General features: G+C 35.2%; 1 protein-coding gene and 3 long non-coding RNA genes across 4 annotated transcripts; all 4 read left to right on the forward strand.

The window, feature by feature from the left end:
* The first annotated feature begins 291 nt into the window (after positions 1–291).
* LOC126724573 (uncharacterized) lies at positions 292–2479 on the forward strand. Its single transcript, XR_007655042.1, has 2 exons — positions 292–1245; positions 2060–2479. It is a non-coding gene; the product is annotated as an uncharacterized LOC126724573 (long non-coding RNA).
* Positions 2480–10865: 8386 nt separating this feature from the next.
* LOC126723950 (uncharacterized) lies at positions 10866–12827 on the forward strand. Its single transcript, XR_007654531.1, has 3 exons — positions 10866–10923; positions 11805–11871; positions 12650–12827. It is a non-coding gene; the product is annotated as an uncharacterized LOC126723950 (long non-coding RNA).
* Positions 12828–13135: 308 nt separating this feature from the next.
* Positions 13136–13605, forward strand: LOC126723949 (uncharacterized). The gene has a single exon (XM_050427972.1). The coding sequence runs from the start codon at positions 13137–13139 to the stop codon at positions 13500–13502; it is 366 nt and encodes a 121-aa protein (XP_050283929.1). The 5' UTR covers position 13136; the 3' UTR covers positions 13503–13605.
* Positions 13606–18904: 5299 nt separating this feature from the next.
* On the forward strand, positions 18905–19958 carry LOC126723951 (uncharacterized). Its single transcript, XR_007654532.1, has 2 exons — positions 18905–18973; positions 19752–19958. It is a non-coding gene; the product is annotated as an uncharacterized LOC126723951 (long non-coding RNA).
* The last annotated feature ends 1732 nt before the right edge of the window (positions 19959–21690 follow it).

Raw genomic sequence — 21690 nt, forward strand, 5'->3', positions numbered from 1 at the left:
AAGTTTTATATTGCATGCCTTTTTGATCTTAAGTTTTTCTTTTGTTTGGGTTAAGAGAGACTTCAAAAATGTAGCCAATAATATGGCTAAGTGCTGCTGTCTATAATTCAGTACTGATCTGTAACAGTTTACCATCATGGTAGGACCATATAGGCTGTTGAGACAATTAAATACATTTCATGATTGTGAATGAAAAATAGGAGAAGGTTTATGCTTTATTCAGTTGCTGCAAAATTAGAGAGGAGATAGGAGTTTGATATGACAGATTTGGGTTTTTTAATTTAACAATATTGGGGTTGGAGAATAGGATTAAAAGTTGAAATTTTGGATTTTGACATGGTTATTGCTGAATCACAGAGATTCAGGCTGCTGGTAGTACATATGGAAACTATTTTCGTGTAACAACTTATGGAGAATATCATGGAGGTGGTGTTGGTTGCATCATTGATGGATGCCCTCCTAGACTTCCCTTATCAGAAGCTGATATGCAAGTTAAACTTGACAGAAGGTATTGGTTGTTGTAGACTTAGCTTTGCTCTATTCATTGCTGATGATAATGTGTCCTTTACTTATATGAGATGCCTTTGTTGCGTGTTGGAAGTAGTTATGGTTACTGAGGTACTGATATCTTTTGATGATGGAAATTTTCTTTTTGAGGATTAAATTGTAGAAGTTGTTGTGTCGAGGAGGCCAGGTTAAGATTTTTGTTTTGGTTATTATTCAGATAAATTTGGTCAGAGTCATGGTGCTCGGCTAAGATTCTTGTTTTTTTGGTTGTACACATGATTTGTCAACTGCAGAAGTAACTACTGGCACACCAATATCTGAATTTGTGCCCAATACTGATCAGAGAGGACACGTGAGTATTTGATGGTAGATAATTAAGTCATAATGGGTGTGAGGAGGAAATGTTTATGAAGATAAACAACTGCTTTGGAGGGTTAACATATTTTTGGCATTTCCTTATAAAATTTTCAGGATTACAGTGAAATGTCAACGGCTTATAGGCCTTCTCATGCAGATGCTACAGGTGGTCCCTGCTAAGTGCTGGGATTGAAGGCAAAGCACAGACAGTGGAGGTGGTGATCGAGATGAGGTGATTTTTTCCATGAAATGGGGTTGGGATTTACTGGACACACTTTGGATTCTCTAATAGAACTTTCTCCAACCTGCTTTGTATCTCAGTTTGAGCCAGACTGATTCTCAGACATCTGGGTTTTGTTTCCTGAAGCTTTAAAAAACGAGGTTAGAGTTTTTTCCATTTCTTTCTTTTACATCTTCTATAAAAACTTACTTCTTTACTCGGATTGAGCATCTACTTTGGAAATTGTTGTCAGTCATAGCCCATGTATGCGTTAAACTTTTCGTTTTCTCAATTTAATTTATCAGTTGTTGTACTAGTACCCCTTATCTTTCTTGACTTTTGTTTTTGCTGAACTGCAACTACTCTTTAGTGTGTGGTTTAAAAATTAGTGTCTGTCAACGTTTTATATATGTGGCTTTATACTTGATCAATAAATGGTGTGCTTTACAAAAGCAATATTACATTCTATTGTCATCTGTTGATACTGTAAATTGTTAACTGTGTTCTTGTCACTGATGCAAATATGCGTCAAAGAATCAAAGATAATCACAAGGAATCTTTGTTGTTCCTACTCTTTATTATGTTGCTGTAACTAATGGAAATATGCTTCATACAATCAAAAGGCATCCTTGTTTTACTAATCTTAAGGAGAAAGACTTGTACTATTGATTTAGTTTTGAACAGATTTTTCCCTTATCTGTATACACAGTTTCCCTATATTGAATGATTGAGGAAGATATTTAGAAAATTTTGATGTTTTTAGAGCATATTCATAATACTTCCTGTGCTAGTGAGACGCTATTGTTATTCTTACTGGTAATACTAATGCTACTGTGACGATGATGATGATGGATATCATGACAATGACAATGATCACAATAATAACTATATAATTATTTACTAGAATAAATTTTGGCAGCCCTTTTGATATGTTCTCATTCATGGGTTCTTTTTTTCTTTTTTTTGGGAATTTAGTTTGGGTGAGAATGTCTTCTTCAAGGCTTTCCTTGATGTTGTCAAGACAAGGAGTTTACCCTGGAATGACTATGAAATGGATGCAATCCATTCTTTACAGCTTATCTTGAGGAATGCATTTAATGATGTTGAAGCAACGGGTATAAGTAACAATGCAATTAACATGAAGCTTAGTGACCTCAAAATTGAAGGGATGCAAGAATTGGAAGCAGTGACAAGTGAGATGGTCCATTTAATTGAAACAGCCACAGTGCCAATTCGAGCAGTTGATGTTGATGGGCTGATAAATGGGTGGAATACAAAGATTGCAGAGTTAACTGGTCTTGCTGTTGATAAAGCAACTGGAAATCATTTTCTCACACTTGTAGAAGATTCTTCAACTGATATAGTCAAAAGGATGTTGTCCTTGGCACTGCAGGGTATGCTCCATCCAGAATTTTTTGTTTCTATTTTTTTTTTCCCTATAATTTGATAGCTGGGGTTGGGGGATTTGAACCCTAAACATCTTTGATAGAAACACCAATAGGTGTCAGTTGAGTTATAAGGCTTTTGGCTATCCAAATTTTCTATTTTAGCTTCATAAAATTATTAACTCATACTAGTAATGTAGATATGCATAAGCATGAGTTAGTGTGTGTGTTACTTAGTGTGTGGGACACATACATCTTGCTGTCGCCTCAAGAATCAGGAAGCTTTTGTAAATCTTGGAGTTGTACTTAATAATGTAATGATTGGTCAGGAATCTGAGAAGGTCACTTTCGGTACTTATATAAAAATAAAAAAAATATATATATATATTTTTCATGCTTAGCTCTATGTTTCCTGAAGCTGATATATATATTTTATTAGTAAACTGTCAGGTAGTCCCGCCACTAGTAGTCAATATATTACTAAAAGTTGAAGCGTAGCATTTAATGTTGCTACGATCACATTAAGCCACATCAGCAGCCATGTCATTCCCATCTTCTTTTTTGAATTTTCAATTTAATTTTAAAATAGATTTTACTAATTTTAAAATACTAACAAAACTAAATTTATTTCCAGCCTTATCTCTACTTTAAAGTACAATTTTTATACATTGAATCCCACAATAGAGCCCAAGCCGCCCACGCCCAAAACCTTTTCAACTACATCCCTTTGTCAAACCTGATGTTTTTTCACAGTTACTATTCCCTTTCCTTCTGTTACACGATTGAAATTCCTGTCCCCCACGTTTTGATTCATTGTTTCAGGCTTAGTCCCTTCCCCTTCCCCACCTTTTGATTCTCACGGTTTCAGCTTCTGTTCTACTGTTTCACTCACGGTTTCATCTTCCTGTTCTACAGTTTCAGCTTCTGTTTCGGCTTCTAACGGCAACCCCTCTTTCTTCCTTCCTTCCTTCCTCTCCTCACATCTACATAAATACTGACGTAAGTGGGTGGTTCAGTTGAGGTATCCCTACATCCCAATTTCTTTTGTGCATTATTCTTTTGCTTGATGGTTTTTTTCCCTTTCTACATTTGTTTCTGGCTAGGGTGTTGAATTTGTTTCTGCTGGGTTATTTAATTGGAGCACTTCTTCTTTTGGGTATGTTCATTATGATTTTCTATTGAATCTATATATTGAATCTGTCACCTTTTACTATTTCGTGTTGTGCTCTATTCTTTTGCTTGATGGTTTTTTTTTTCCTTTCTACGTTTGTCTCTGCCTAAGGTGTTGAATTTGTTACTGCTGGGTTATTTAATTGGAGCACTGCTTCTTTTGGGTATGTTCATTCTGATTTTCTAACTATATTGAATCTATATATTAACTCTATCATCTTTTACTAGAATTGGTCAAACAATTGGCGTGGGTTTCTTTGAAACCTCTTGAGTCACATCCAGGATTTTTAATCATGCGAGAGAATGTGCAGTTATATTATAGAACCAAGTGACTTGGAATGTCATGATTTTAGTAGCTTTCCCTTGTTTGAGTTGTGACCCCTAAAAGAATCATTCTGTATATATCTATTTTAATATTCTTCAGTACTTGAGATACTTTTTTTGTGGATTCTTCAGTACAGATAGAGTAGAAACCTGCATATGCTAATTTCAGAAATACATTTTTGTGGATTCTTCTCTGTCTCTCTCTTTTTCTTTACCACTCTCTGAATGATTCCTCCAACAAAATAAAGCATGGTTCCCCCTATTATGAATGTCAATTCAACTCAACTTTCTTCTACATGGTGAGATGAACCTGGATGAGAGGATTACATTATCTTAATTGTTGTGTTTTATTATTTTTGTTGAAACTTTTGGCATTTAGTTCAAGTATCATGTCAAAAAGTTGCTCACACTTGGTAATCAAAATTTGGAGTTTCAAATCACCATCATCTAATCATCTTTGATAGTTGTCCCATGAAAGAAAGATTGTTTCATAGCCTGACAGTACTGCAATTTCATAGCCTAACAATATTGCATCTTACATATTATCCATTTCATGTCTCACTTGCTATCTTACTGCACATCAATCTTCCTTAAGAAAAAACACTGTGATGGTTCTGCTTTGGCTAAATCCTCCACAGATGCTAATAACCCTCTTGTACCTTTTCCCAGAACAAACTGATCGTAGAAAATCATCACTTCTTTCAATAATCCTCATCATAAAGACTAATCCCGCTTCCTCCACCTTTACTTTGAAGGATTTCTTTTCAATATATATTATAGAACTCCCTGGACATCTTATTTCAAGAATGGTGAAGTACTTACTTTTTCTCCACTAAAAAGGTTCCAGAAAAAGTTTCTGATTAACCAAGTGGTGGCTTAAGAAAAGAGTGAGGACTTCATTGAAAATGAATTTTACACCAATGCACCGGATTAACTTTCAAACAATGCCTTATCTTTTGATACCCAAAATAAATAAATTGGATTAAGAAATTGATTACAAATTTAATTGGGGTCAAGGAGAAAATTTTAATTTTATAGAAATCATATTCTAGAATTCAAATGCCCCCACCCCAACTATCGATGTAAAAAAAGGTTTAAAATTTTATATATCCTTTCTTTCTATTGATTCTATTGTTTAAAGAGAAAACTTACCCCAGGATTCAAATAATCCAATTTGAGGTGAAGAGTCTTTAGGATTCTAACTCGATTTTGGCCATGTGTGAATTGGACTAGACCTGTTTTTACATTTTCCTTGTGAGTTAGACCTTTTAAAAGGTTTGACATTTGCATGGATGGAGATAAAACCCTCTGGTATAACTCCATATGGTTTCTCAGTCCCCTTTTTAAATAGGCGTAGAGTGTTGTGCAAGATGTTACAAGTGCCATTCAATTGTTTTTCAGGTCAGGTACTAATTATTAAGGAGGTAAACACCACCATCTTCTCATGAATTACTAAGGTTCCCAAGCCATCTAAAATGGGTGATTGTAGACCTATCTATGTTGTAACATAATATATATATATGCATTACTACAGTCTGGGCCGATAGGATTTAAGCCTTGGCTTAAGTATATTGATTGGTCAGCACCAAACCACACTTGTCATGGGAAGGAATATCGAAGAGAATGTTCTCTTAATGAAAGACATGAGGGATGCTGTGTGCTTTGTAAATTGTACAGCTCATGGCTGTATGAAATGGTGGCCATTAAATTAGTATAGAGTTTGTGTTTTCTTTTTTATGAGATCCATTGTGAAGTTTTTTCACTAATTTGGATGGTTCTCCAATATTTATGTGCCGCCTTAAACAACTGACTATTTAAGCCCTTCAAATTCGTCCTTTTGTACTCCACTATAATAATTAATTTAAAAGAAAAGAATTTGAATCCTATTTCTCTTTCCTATGAATCATAGGCTACGATGTTACTAAAGATATTTCTGAAATCCTCTTAGCTCTTCTTTTTTTTTGGCCACCATCTGCTCATATATCTTTCTTTTTCTATCTATGTTGAAATTTCAATAAAGAAAAAAATGTAAGATTCTTCACATTTACAATATGTTACAAAATATCTATGTGAGTGGGAAATATATTTTGCTCTCCAGCTAAGGAACTTAATCTAATATGGATGTTATTGTTCAACCTAATGTATAGGTTATGTAATTGTAAAGCCATAGTCATATGGAACATGTTATTGTGTAGGTGTGTGAGCAAATTTCATATTCGTAATGCAAAAAATACAAAGAATTCTCATATAAGCCACTCCATAGATATTAGAGATTTGCATAATTGTTAATTGTTGGATCTTCTGAAAGGTATTCCAATGTCTTGGATTAAATCTCCTCCACCCAGTGGACAACTTTAAATCATGGACAATCAATATGACTATAGAATTTGGTAAGTAGAAAATATGCCTCTTGATAAGTAGTGATCCTACTATATGTAGAATTGATACCTTCATGGCCCCATCCTAAACACTTCTACTATCTGCATATTTTTTTACTTATTCATTTTTCTTTTTCAGGCAGGTAATTCATTGAAACAAATCTAAGAAACATTAAGAACACAAAATATCCTCACAAGGCATCCCAATAAATATGGGAATCACATATTACAATTTACAACCAATACATTTCACCTGTTCCATTTTGTTTTATTGGTAAGTTACAGATGTACCTAGCAGGTTTTAAACTCTTGACCTCACCTTTCAACTAATTATTATAGGAGAAAGAAGTGCCAATTGAGCTATATATATTTAAGCATGTATTTTGATGAAATATGTACTGATTGCCATGTTACTCTTTGCTTGAAATGTTCAGGTTTCTTTTTTTCCTATTGGATATTTTTATTATTATTATCTGCATTGAACAACTTGCTAAATACAGGTTTTGTTACAAAGCATGGTTTAATACATCAAGATTCTGATCATATTTGCATTTTGGAGAACTATGTGAGTGTGGTTTCTATGATAGGTTACTTTCCCTATATCAGTATATTGTCTTTGAAGGAAATCGAGTACTTACCTTAAACTTGACTTTAACTGAGTCCACTTCAGGGATGTATTCACGAAAATATACGCTTAAATGGCCATGAATATTTGGAGTCAAAACGTTTGCATCATTTTCCATATATGTGAAACTCAGTAAAATAATATCGTAGGCCATCAAATTTGAGATTGTTAGTAGATCTATAAGATTACCCCAGATTGATGTAAAGTTAAATGAAATACATAGCACAATTGCTCAAAATTTTCAAGATTGTCTGAAGAAAATTTCCCAATACGGCATTTATACCTGTAAACTTTCATTCGAACCAGTGTATCTTGCCACAAGCTGTGATGTAGGTGCAACATCAGAGTCCTTCCATAGTATCTCATATTCCTTTTGGGATGTGATTTTACAAATTCTCTTTTGTAGCTCACAATAAATAACCGAAGTGCATCAGCCATGCATCATATGCCTTTTGGGAAATTCCATTGTTGCCCGAACAATTTATGTAACCAAAAGAAATAGGACATTGTTGAATGAGCTGCTTTGCTGGGAAATCCCATTGTAAATAGAGCTAGATTGTTTCTTCAAATGTGTCCAACTCTCAATTATAAATAAAATGAACATGCTATGCTAAGATTTTTTTATATTATCTTTTGGTTGTATAGGTTGTTCATATTTGCTACCAATTTAATATGGATTATCTATTAAATTGCAAGTTCAAAAGCTGGAATATATAGTCAAGTATCTCTAAATATTAGTTAGAAATTGATTTTTAGGTGGGTGTAATCAAATGGCTTTCTATAATTTGACTGAAAAATGATAATTAAGCCAAAACATTCGATGAAGAGATGTTGCTACTTCTGGAATTGTTTATAAGGCACCAATCAGAGCTTGAATTTCTATGAGGTTGAATATATGTCATTGATCAGTGAAATGGATAGGTTAGGAGAGAATAAAAGTTAAGGGGAATAAGGGTTCTCCAGTTGTCTTTGTTGGGTTCATAAATTATGAACGGTAAAAAAAGAAAAGAAAAAAAAAAAGCATATATAGCATGTAGGTGAGAATTCAGGGTAGTGCTAAAATAGGCAGTAGAAGCTTTTAACACAAAGTGAAAGAGTAAAAATAAAGGGAGATAAAAAATAAAAAAACGAGGTTGGATTAAGCATTTGGGTTGGGTCTTACCCTATGATGTTTTCATTATTAATGGAACTGCATAAAGGCAAGAATCTCCAAATAGTTTTAGAAAAATGCTCTTCATGTTACTTGTGTGAACTTACTATAATATTTTTTATATTATCTTTTGGTTGTGTAGGTTGTTCATAATTTTTACAAATTGATTACGAACTATCTATTAAATTGCAAGTTCAAAAGCTGGATTGTTTTTTCAAGTATGTCAAACTCCCAATTATAAATAAAATGAAAAGGCCATGTTAAAATATTTTTATATTTTTACATTATCTTTTGGTTTCTACCAATTTATTATTCATTCAAACATAGCTTCAAGGGCTGCCTCATACCTCAGGATCCCTGTGTTCTAGAGAGGCTTTGCTTCTGGTATGTATTAGACTTTGCTATGATGGTTTTTTTTTTTTTTGCCTTTTATATGTATATATTAATCAGAAAGACTGAGATGTGGATTTGGATCTCTCATTTATATGTTAGTTGGTTGAAATGGTTGATCTATGATTCTTTGATCAGAATATTGATCATCAGTCATGAAGTAAACAAATGAGTGAAATGGCACCTTCTTTGGTTGTAAGAATAACGTGTGAGAGGATTTTACATATTCATCTATTTATTTATTTATTTATTTTTTTTGGAAAAAGTTCATCTACTTAATTTAGATATTTATAACTAGACAATTAAATAATAATTTATGCAACAATAAAAAAAAGCAAAAATTGTCTATATATATTTATCATGGATGGTTATAAATTTATGTTTAACTTTGCATTTACGTATTCTTATGCTTTAATTTACATATTTATAACTAAACGATGAAAATTATGAATAAAATAATTAAAACTGTTCACTCATCATAAAGCTAGAAAAATACTATAAATTACAATCCTAAACAACTTCAAAAATACAAACCAAAAATATCAAAAATACTCTTTACACAATCACAAAAATGCGCATGTAACATGAATTACCTACAGAATTATTGGTCAAAATATTATTCAGTGTGGGAAGACAATAGCCAAAATTTTAAAGCAACGTCAACTTTGCACTTTTTCTCTACTAATCACAATCTACAACGTCCAAAATTGTGGCACAAAATATTGTAGTCTTATATTTTCCCTTTTTATAAACTTTATACAATGAAGTCATGCACAATTTTAGAGTCATTGATATATTTTTGAAAAAATTTTTTTTTGACTTCATAGATCCAATATTGCAATTGTGATGATAACAATGTTCATGTGTCATCCTTAGTATATGATAAATGAAATGTTTTGTCATCAGTTGATTTTTTTTTAAGCACATCAGCTTCTTAATGTGTTTATGTTTACAAAAAACAGCTGCAGCAAGCTATTCAATTGGCTAGCCAAAAAAAAAAGTTCTTCATGACATCAATCTAACTGGATTGCTCCAAAATTCTCTATTCCTTCGAAAGGAGGAAGGAAAACTCATTCATCAATGCTTTAGGGCTGGAAACAAGCAAGCACTATTTTGAGTCGAAGCTCACAAATATTTTGTACAAGATCAAACTAAAGCGGGAAAAGAAATCTTTTTCAAGCCAACATAGAAGGAGACAAAAATGCAAAATACAGATTGGCAATTGCGCTGTTATGCAAATCAAATGATGAGGGAATACAATTACTGTTATCAATTCTAAACCAACCAGATGGAAAACTATTGCCGCAAAACTATCAACAAATCCTTCGACATACAACTTTTGGAACAAACACATTTTGCATCCCAAATAACCAAGCATGCAAGAAAAATGGAGTGGGTCATTGGGATCGTGAATGCCCTTACCCTTATGGAAATGAAGAATTACATGTAACATGCAAAATGTGCTCAATTGACTTGGAAATGTACAAATTAGACAATGGCAGAAATTATGTTTCAAAAATGAAATCTACAATAAAATTTCCTCATTCTATTCCGAATACTAATCTTTAATAATACAAAATTAATTCAAAGACCAAAACCTCCAATCACCATGAATCCTGAAATATATATATATATATATATGTATATATATATCATTATCATAAAAAATTTATCACGCGCAACGTGCGGGTCCGCGACTAGTTTAGATAATTTTCAAAAATGGCAAAACATACAATGGGTTAGTGAGCAATCTCTTGGATGGTTAATATCAATAGGCTTACAGACCAGGCTGTTTTAAACCTCTAACTGGCATGCATATTGATGAACTATTTTTCTTCTTTGGTCCTTCCAGCCTTATCTTATTGGTAGTTTGAGAAATTGGTCTAGAAAGCTAAATGTTTCAGTTTAGTTAGACCCACAAATTTTGTCTCTTACGAACACATTGTGAAATTTGTTATCACTTCCCGGTCCAGAGTTCATCTCATTCACTCTAGTTTTTACGTGGCACCTAGTCTTATGCAGATTTTGAAGTTTGTCATGGATTTTTTATTTCTTTTTTCTTTTTTTTTTTGCAGAAGCACAGGGGTGTGGCAGATTCAGTTGAAGCTGTTACCGATGAAATATCTGATTGTAACACCCCATAATTTGATACCAATTAAATGACTATACGTTAATTTTTAATGGAGGCCTAAAATTAAAATGGATTAAATAAATTTGGGCCTAATGTATTAAAAAAGAAGATAAATTCTATGGAATATGAAGCCCAAGTGAGGTGACATAAGTACATATATGGGCCTTGAAAACCCTAGCCTTTTTCCTCTTAGGTCACACGTGTTTTTCTGATGGGATTTCTTTTTGCTTCAGCCGACAATTGAATTTCTGCCTTTCTCCACTGTGGCGTTGGTGGGAGTCTTCAGGTATGATTTTTCTCAAGCTCAAGATTTAAAAAGTTTGTATGGTCAATAGCTTGCAATTGATTGGAACCTAGACTATCATTATACTAATAGAAAAGGGTTTCCTATAATTGTATTATATTAGATAAAGACTTGGTCAATATGTCAGGCAGAGATACAGACTTGAAATTGAGCCAAATAGAGTAATAAGTGTGGACTTGGTCACCATGTTAAAGTGAAAAGAATGCTTATGTTATTGCATTCACACTAAGCCACAATTGTTGACCGGTTATTTTGCATTCACACTAGTTCAACGTGTAATAGATTTTGGGTCCTTGTAGTGATGGTTCAATATTATATTAGCAATTGTTTACATAGCTGCACTGATCTAGTAGTTCTAAGTCCAACATTGCGGCTGAAAAACTAAGAATAATAAATAAACTCTGACCGTTTGCCATGCTACACATGCTACCTCAAGTATTGCCATGCTTTTCCCTACTAAGCATGGTCCAAGCTTGATTGTTTACGTAGCTTTCACTTTGGTTTAATATATATATATATATATATGTAATATTAAGGTCAGTAGATGCCTAGCGGCATCAAGGGAGCATTCTAGCACTAGATTGATGGATTAAAGCAATCTCGCGTGGCCTTCAATGTTAAGTTGAATATATATAGTTATATACATAATGGTTAGAGTCAATGGACATCTAGTGGCATCAAGAGGGAATGCTAAGCAACAAATTAAGACAATATGTGGCTTCCAATAGTAAATTTGATAGTTAAGTGAATAAATGGAGGATTTTGGATATATTAAAATTGATTAGGATAAAACCGTTTAAGTGTAAAAATAAATTTTGAAGTGGGAAATTGCGTATTGATGAACTTATTTTTGGTATTGCTAGGTTCTAATTCTAGTGAATTGTTGTGATTCAAGGGAGGTTGATTTCCTTTATTTTTGCAGCTAAAGAGGTAAGTGGTGTTTACTAATTTTGGGGGTTTTCCCAAAACAGTGTTAATTATTAAACTATTTTATATGAAAGAATATGTTGATATTCTATATATAAATGAATATTTTACAAATGTTTGATGTGCACATTGGCTATTCGTTTTATGAAAAACTTGTGGGACAACCTAATTTTATTTAAACTTGTATGTGTGAATATGTCTTTATATTTTGAGAAGTATGAATGGATTATTTTGTGAGCATATAGAATATGTTTTGAAAACCTATGGCAAGTCGTGATTAGAAGCTCAGTATGATATTTAGTCCTTAGCAAGGGACAATCATGCTGCAGCTAGTCCTTAGCAAGGGACGGTCCCAAAAGGGGACAGTGCACATTTGATAGCTCCTTAGCAAGAGAGCATACTATTGAGGATCCAAAAGGAAGCTCCTTAGCAAGGGAGTGTACCTTTAGGTTCCAAAGGAGCCATCCTTGAGAAGTGGGATGAAAGGAGGTTCCAGTCCCAAAAAGGGGACAGCACAATCCTGTCAACGGGGCGTAAACGTTGACCACGAGAAAAGCCTAGGGAATTGTTTATGTGATGGTATCAATATATATATTATGATGGCTCACAATATAAAGATATTATTTTCTTTTACATGAAATAGTTGATGACAAAATATTGGTGAGTTATAAGTTGTGAATCTGTTGAAAGAATTATTTATTTGAAAGGTTTGTTCCCACACCCCAATGTTAGTGAATTCCACTTATTGAGTTATCTCATCCCCCTTTATTTCCCATTACAGATACATTAGGTGGATTACTGGAGTAAAGATTCTTGGGAGACAGATGTTACAAACTATTTTTGTGGAATTGAGGATTTTATTATTATTTTATGGCATTAAACTTTGTATTGGAGAATTATTTTGAGGATGTTTTGTATTTGGTGAATTAGAGCTCTGACTTTTGTAATCAGTTTCAAGGTTGCTAGTTTCTTTCATTTAATATTTTTATGGATTATTCAGATTAAATAGATTTTTATTGCCTATGATTTTGGGGCGTTACATTTGTGGTATCAGAGCTTAGGATATGATTCTGTAGACACTTGAAAACTAGGTTATGATTTTATAGACACTTGAAACTAGGCTATGATCTTGATTTTTGTTAGAGCATTTGGATTTTGGGTTATGTTTGATGAGATATTTTAAATAATTTTAGCAGTGTACTTCTTATTTGTAGTAATAATAATTGTTGCACCATCTATATTTCTTGATTCTTTGTTAACTAGGTATCATGCCACCCAAAAAGAAGAGAGTAGCTAATTCCAATAGCGAGGAACCTATTGTTAATTTGCGAAGGCCAACCAAAGCAAGGGTTAATACTGAGGCTGAAGTCACTCAAGACATGAGAAATAATGAACGTCCTAGGGTGACACGCACTGATCCTTTGGATGAAGCTGCTGCCCGACTGTTGGACAGGTTGGCCCATGTTGCTAGTAGAGGCGTAGGTAGAGTAGAGGCAAGGGCTGGTTGCTCTTTTGAGACTTTTATGAAGCAGAATCCCCCTTCCTTTGATGGGAAGCCAGATCCTACAGAAGCTGAGAATTGGTTCTTGCAAATGGAGAAATTGTTAGAAGCTTTAGATTGCACTGACTCTTAGAAGGTGCGGTTTGCAACTTTCAAGTTGATAGGAGAAGCTGAGCGTTGGTGGAGATCTACTAAAGCCATTTTGGAGGGAATGGACACTGAGAGAAATCCCATCACTTGGGAGAAATTTAAAGGGGGTTTCTATGATAACTACTTCCCTGAGGTGGTTCGAGAACGAAAAGAGATGGAATTTGCTGATTTGGTGCAAGGAAGTATGACTGTTGAGCAGTATGCTGCTAAATTCATCGAGTTATCTCGCTTTGGACCCCACTTAATCCTTACTGAGGCGAAGAAAGCAAGCAGATTTCAAAAGGAGTTGAATGAGAGACTTCGACACCATTTGATTGCAGCAGGGGTTGATAACTATGCAGAGTCAGTGAAGAGAGCTATGAGACTGGAGGAAGATTTCAAGAACAATGTTAGGAAGGAGAACCCACCTAGAAACACTGGACAGATAGGCTTTCATCAAGGCAATGCTCAAGGTCATTGGAACAAGAAAGGATCTTTTGGGAGGTCTGGGAGTAATTCATCATCAAATAAGCCAGAAAATAAGAATCCACCCCAGAATGCTCAAGGTAGAAGTTTGAATGCTTTCCCTACATGTGGAAGGTTTCATGGAGATAAGCCGTGTTTCTTTGAAGGAAAGGCTTGTTATAACTGTGGAAAGACAGGACACTTAGCTAGAAGTTGTACTTCTCCTCAACAAAACTCAATGGCACAACCTGGAAAGAATGATCAGAGGAGGAAAGCACAAGGGAGAGTGTTTGCACTCACACCACAAGATGTCCAAGCTTCGGATACTGTGGTTACAGGTATCCTCCCTTTATTCTCAAACTTTGCTAAAACTCTATTTGATTCTGGATCTACACACTCTTTCATCTCCTCTCAATATGCTAAGTTATGTGATAAGAAACCTGGACTTATGGATTATGATTTGTCTGTGGCCACCCCTATGGGTGATTCTTTGGTGTGTAATTTTATGCTTAAGTCTTGTGTCATCCAAATTGAGGATAGGGAAATGTTAGCAGATTTGATTGTGATGGACATGTATGACTATGATGTAATTTTGGGCATGGACTGGCTGGCGGCTTATCATGCTAGTGTAGATTGTTTTAGAAAAGAAGTGGTGTTTCGGCCTCTAGGAGAACATGAATTTCGGTTTAAGGGCTCTAGGATGCATGCTTTACCTAGGGTGATATCAGCCCTTCGAGCTAAGCATCTTTTACGGAAAGGATGCCAAGGGTACCTAGCTCATGTGGCGGACACTAGGAAAGATGTATTGAAGTTGGATGATATCCCTGTTGTAAGGGAGTTCCCTGATGTCTTTCCTGAAGACCTACCAGGGATACCTATAGATAGGGAGATTGAATTCTCTATTGATTTGCTCCCTGGAACTTCTCCTATTTCGAAAGCACCATATCGGATGGCACCAACTGAACTTAAGGAGCTCAAGGAACAGTTACAAGAACTTCTTGATAAGGGGTTCATCAGACCAAGTGCATCTCCTTGGGGTGCACCAGTTTTATTTGTGAAGAAGAAGGATGGGACTATGAGGTTGTGTATTAACTACCGTGAGTTGAACCGGGTTACTGTGAGAAACAAATACCCTCTCCCTCGTATTGATGACCTGTTTGATCAATTGCAAGGGGCACAAGTCTTCTCTAAGATTGACCTTCGTTCTGGGTATCACCAGTTGAAGATCAAGGGTGAAGACATACCCAAGACAGCTTTCAGGACTAGGTATGGGCACTATGAATTCTTGGTAATGCCTTTTGGATTGACCAATGCTCCTGCTGCGTTTATGGACTTGATGAATAGGGTGTTTCATGAGTACTTAGACCACTTTGTTATTGTCTTTATTGATGACATTCTAATCTTCTCCAAAAGCATGGAAGAACATGAAGAGCACTTGAGAATTGTTTTTCAAATTTTAAGGGAGAAGAAGCTATATGCCAAGTTTAAGAAGTGTGAATTTTGGCTTGACCAAGTGGTGTTCCTAGGGCATGTGATATCTAAGGCAGGGATTTCTGTAGACCCTAGTAAGGTTGAAGCTGTGGTTGATTGGGCAAGACCGACGAATGTGAGTGAGATTAGAAGCTTTTTGGGCCTTGCTGGCTATTATAGAAGGTTTGTAGAGGGATTTTCCCGTATTGCAGCCCCTTTGACTCACCTAACTCGTAAGAATGCCAAGTTTGAGTGGACAGATGAATGTGAGAAGAGTTTTCAAGAACTTAAGCAAAGGTTGGTCACCGCACCAGTACTAACCATCCCCAGCAACATGGGGGGCTTTGTTATTTATAGTGATGCCTCAAGAAAAGGGCTTGGTTGTGTGTTGATGCAGCATGGTAAAGTCATAGCTTATGCATCCCGCCAATTAAAAAGTTATGAACAAAATTATCCCACTCATGATTTGGAGTTGGCTGCAGTGGTGTTTGCATTGAAGATTTGGAGACATTATTTGTATGGTGAAAGGTGTGAGATTTATACAGATCATAAGAGCTTGAAGTACTTCTTTACTCAGAAAGAATTGAATATGAGGCAACGAAGGTGGCTTGAGTTGATTAAAGATTATGATTGCTCAATCAATTACCATCCAGGCAAGGCTAATGTGGTAGCTGATGCGCTTAGTCGGAAGTCTTCTGGTTTCTCAGCTGCCTTGTTAACTACTCAAAAGGAGATTATTAAGGACTTGGAGAGGTTGGGAATTGAAATTGTCGTGGGTGATTCCCAAGTCTTTATGGCTAGTTTGACAATACAACCCACTTTGATTGAGAAGATTAAGAGTTCACAGGTTGATGATGCACAAGTTATAAAGATCATAGAAGAAGTACAAGAAGGGAAGAGACCAGAATTTAATGTGTCTAATGATGGTGTCTTGCGGTTTGGAAAAAGACTTTGTGTGCCAAATGATTTTGCAATAAAGAAGGAGATTATGGAAGAAGCTCATCGTACCCCATACTCAGTGCATCCTGGTAGCACTAAAATGTATCATGACATTCAAGAAACGTATTGGTGGAATAACATGAAGAGGGAGATAGCTCAGTTTGTGGAACAATGCTTGACTTGTCAGCAAATTAAGGCAATACACCAGAAACCTTCAGGATTGCTGCAACCACTTCCCATTCCTGAGTGGAAGTGGGAGTGTATATGTATGGATTTTGTGACTGGTTTGCCAAGATCTCCTAAGGGACATGAGGCCATTTGGGTAATTGTGGACAGAATGACAAAGACAGCACATTTTATTCCTGTTAAGATGACTTACTCACTTGATCAGCTAGCACATATATATATTGATGAGATTGTGAGTCTTCACGGAGTTCCAGCATCAATTGTGTCCGATCGAGACCCAAGATTCACCTCAAGGTTTTGGGAAAGCCTACATAAAGCTTTGGGTACTAATCTTAGCTTTAGTACTGCCTTCCACCCACAAACTGATGGATTATCAGAAAGGACTATTCGTACTCTGGAGGATATGTTAAGGGCTTGTGTATTGGATTTCAAAGGGAATTGGGAAAAATACTTGTCTTTAGTGGAATTTGCCTATAATAATAGCTACCACTCTAGTATTGAGATAGCTCCCTATGAGGCTTTGTATGGTAGAAAATGCAGGTCCCCATTGTGTTGGGAAGAGGTTGGTGAGAGGAAATTGTTGGGACCAGAAATCATTCAGATGACATCTGAGAAGATTGATTTGATTCATAAAAGATTGCAAACAGCACAAAGTCGACAGAAGAGTTATTATGACCACTCAAGGAAGAAAGTAGAATTTGAAGTTGGAGATATGGTATTTTTGAAAGTCTCCCCAATGAAGGGTGTGATGAGATTTGGGAAGAAAGGGAAGTTGAGTCCCAGATTTGTTGGTCCATTTGAGATCCTGAAACGTATTGGTAAAGTTACCTATGAGTTGGCCTTACCGCCTACACTTGCAGGAGTGCATAATGTGTTTCATGTTTCCATGCTGAGAAAGTACATCCCGGATCCTTCACATGTCTTGAACTATGAGCCACTCAAGATCAAAGACAACTTGACTTATGAGGAAGTTCCAATCCAAATTCTTGACCGTAAGGACCATGTGCTACGCACCAAGACCATAACATTGGTTAAGGTTCTTTGGAAGAATCACACAGTGGAGGAGGCATCTTGGGAGCGAGAAGATGAGATGAAATCAAAGTATCCAGAGTTGTTCATTAACGAAGGCCTGTACGATTTCGAGGACGAAATTTTTTTTAGGGGGGAAGGATGTAACACCCCATAATTTGATACCAATTAAATGACTATACGTTAATTTTTAATGGAGGCCTAAAATTAAAATGGATTAAATAAATTTGGGCCTAATGTATTAAAAAAGAAGATAAATTCTATGAAATATGAAGCCCAAGTGAGGTGACATAAGTACATATATGGGCCTTGAAAACCCTAGCCTTTTTCCTCTTAGGTCACACGTGTTTTTCTGATGGGATTTCTTTTTGCTTCAGCCGACAATTGAATTTCTGCCTTTCTCCACTGTGGCGTTGGTGGGAGTCTTCAGGTATGATTTTTCTCAAGCTCAAGATTTAAAAAGTTTGTATGGTCAATAGCTTGCAATTGATTGGAACCTAGACTATCATTATACTAATAGAAAAGGGTTTCCTATAATTGTATTATATTAGATAAAGACTTGGTCAATATGTCAGGCAGAGATACAGACTTGAAATTGAGCCAAATAGAGTAATAAGTGTGGACTTGGTCACCATGTTAAAGTGAAAAGATTGCTTATGTTATTGCATTCACACTAAGCCACAATTGTTGACCGGTTATTTTGCATTCACACTAGTTCAACGTGTAATAGATTTTGGGTCCTTGTAGTGATGGTTCAATATTATATTAGCAATTGTTTACATAGCTGCACTGATCTAGTAGTTCTAAGTCCAACATTGCGGCTGAAAAACTAAGAATAATAAATAAACTCTGACCGTTTGCCATGCTACACATGCTACCTCAAGTATTGCCATGCTTTTCCCTACTAAGCATGGTCCAAGCTTGATTGTTTACGTAGCTTTCACTTTGGTTTAATATATATATATATATATATATATATATGTAATATTAAGGTCAGTAGATGCCTAGCGGCATCAAGGGAGCATTCTAGCACTAGATTGATGGATTAAAGCAATCTCGCGTGGCCTTCAATGTTAAGTTGAATATATATAGTTATATACATAATGGTTAGAGTCAATGGACATCTAGTGGCATCAAGAGGGAATGCTAAGCAATAAATTAAGACAATATGTGGCTTCCAATAGTAAATTTGATAGTTAAGTGAATAAATTGAGGATTTTGGATATATTAAAATTGATTAGGATAAAACCGTTTAAGTGTAAAAATAAATTTTGAAGTGGGAAATTGCGTATTGATGAACTTATTTTTGGTATTGCTAGGTTCTAATTCTAGTGAATTGTTGTGATTCAAGGGAGGTTGATTTCCTTTATTTTTGCAGCTAAAGAGGTAAGTGGTGTTTACTAATTTTGGGGGTTTTCCCAAAACAGTGTTAATTATTAAACTATTTTATATGAAAGAATATGTTGATATTCTATATATAAATGAATATTTTACAAATGTTTGATGTGCACATTGGCTATTCGTTTTATGAAAAACTTGTGGGACAACCTAATTTTATTTAAACTTGTATGTGTGAATATGTCTTTATATTTTGAGAAGTATGAATGGATTATTTTGTGAGCATATTGAATATGTTTTGAAAACCTATGGCAAGTCGTGATTAGAAGCTCAGTATGATATTTAGTCCTTAGCAAGGGACAATCATGCTGCAGCTAGTCCTTAGCAAGGGACGGTCCCAAAAGGGGACAGTGCACATTTGATAGCTCCTTAGCAAGAGAGCATACTATTGAGGATCCAAAAGGAAGCTCCTTAGCAAGGGAGTGTACCTTTAGGTTCCAAAGGAGCCATCCTTGAGAAGTGGGATGAAAGGAGGTTCCAGTCCCAAAAAGGGGACAGCACAATCCTGTCAACGGGGCGTAAACGTTGACCACGAGAAAAGCCTAGGGAATTGTTTATGTGATGGTATCAATATATATATTATGATGGCTCACAATATAAAGATATTATTTTCTTTTACATGAAATAGTTGATGACAAAATATTGGTGAGTTATAAGTTGTGAATCTGTTGAAAGAATTATTTATTTGAAAGGTTTGTTCCCACACCCCAATGTTAGTGAATTCCACTTATTGAGTTATCTCATCCCCCTTTATTTCCCATTACAGATACATTAGGTGGATTACTGGAGTAAAGATTCTTGGGAGACAGATGTTACAAACTATTTTTGTGGAATTGAGGATTTTATTATTATTTTATGGCATTAAACTTTGTATTGGAGAATTATTTTGAGGATGTTTTGTATTTGGTGAATTAGAGCTCTGACTTTTGTAATCAGTTTCAAGGTTGCTAGTTTCTTTTATTTAATATTTTTATGGATTATTCAGATTAAATAGATTTTTATTGCCTATGATTTTGGGGCGTTACACTGATGAAGCAATTTTATTATGTCTTGATGAATTTATGGTAAAATACTACTAGTTGTCATATAGTTCCCTCTGTATATCATACTTATCATAAAAAAGTTGCCTCTGTATATCACAGCCAATTGCTTTGTAATTTTATAAAAATCCTGATTTCCTTTGTAATGTGGCTCCCCATAGGTGACTGACGTCGTTGATGCATTGATACTAAACAGTTTGTTTAGACATCTATTCAGCAATGGTGTTGTAAGTAGTTTAATTGCCTCTGTTTTCTTGCGTTCTTTGCTCTACAATTTTGAACTTGTACATTTATTCTGAAAGAGAACATAACAATCGTATGTTTGTGTTTCTGGTGGAAGGTAAGTATAGATTCTTGTCTTCACCTCAAATTGTGCTCCTAATAACCTCTATGCCAAGCCACTTGTTTTGTGACCAAAAGTTTTCTTTTGAGTTTGTGTGTGCTATTCCCCACTTATGCATGTGATTTTTAAGGAAGCGATGGTCTGATGATGCATTTGTTTATATATATGAGAAAGCAAAGACTCGAAAGAGTAGCATTTCTCCAAAGTTTCGGGAATGGGGCTTGCTTGTTGTTGTTTTAGTATTAACATGCTAAATTTTAAAATTCTATTGTGTAGGAACGATGTATATTTCATCAAATTGGTTCATCAATAGACTATCGGAAGATGACTTTGGTATGATATCAGCTCGGTTGTATGTATATATAAAGTTTTGTCTACATATTCAGCCACTAATTCCTATTTACTATAGATTTCTAACTTTTCATGTTTGCCTTGAATTGCAGGTAGACCAAGGATTCTACTTTGTTAGGTTCTAAATGTTTAGAACAATTGGCAAATCGTGAATACAAACTTGTCTAGATATAGATCTTAGAGTCTATAGGTTTTATTAGACAATGCTCAATGTGATTCAAGTCAAAATTCAAGAACATACAAGCTGCAGGAAGAAGATTTCATAATCTGTCTGGTTCAATCAATCGAAAGACAGGCTCGATCGATCGAAAGTCGTATCTGCAGAATTTTAATTAAACCCAAACAGCGGTTCAAGATCATTTAGGATTAGGGTTTCTAATCTACTTCTCCCAGTATATAAAGGAAACCCTAAGCACATTTTTATTAGACTTTTCAGAGAGAAAATAGTGTGCCTCTTTTGTATTTAGGGTTTTGTTCCTAAAAAGCTCTCTTATGTCTTCTACCGGTGCTATTCCTTGAAGAATCTCAAGATCCGGTATTGTAGAAGTTGCTGCCTTCTCTAGTCATCAAAGGTGTTGATGATCTAAACCTTCAAGGGTGGTCTTGGAGTCACAAATAGGAGAGTTTGTGTTGCTAAACCTTTGAGTGAGATCTCAAAGTCACAAACGGGGGTGTTTGTGTTTTGCAAAGGCCAAAGAAAGAAGAAGTCCGTGGATTCGGAGCTTACACGTGGTCGTGTCAGTAAGTTCTACTGGTTGGTAGCAATAAGAAGTCGAGCGTGAGGGCTTGTAAGTCTTATTCTATGAACTTCGATTCTTTTTAGTGGATTTGCTTTTTACCTTGAGGATAGCTAGGTTAAATCCTCTCCAGATTTTTACTGGTTTGATTTCCTGGGTGATCATATCTTTTGTTATTTATTTTCTGCTGCTTTGCTTGATTTGATCTTTATTATTGTGATTATCTATACTTGT

The sequence above is a fragment of the Quercus robur genome, chromosome 4 (genome assembly GCF_932294415.1).
Source record: "Quercus robur chromosome 4, dhQueRobu3.1, whole genome shotgun sequence".
Taxonomy (NCBI): domain Eukaryota; kingdom Viridiplantae; phylum Streptophyta; class Magnoliopsida; order Fagales; family Fagaceae; genus Quercus; species Quercus robur.

Bases quoted from the DNA above. Each gene is read 5' to 3' on its own strand.
- LOC126723949 (XM_050427972.1), top strand. From the start codon at position 13,137: ATGCCACCCAAAAAGAAGAGAGTAGCTAATTCCAATAGCGAGGAACCT.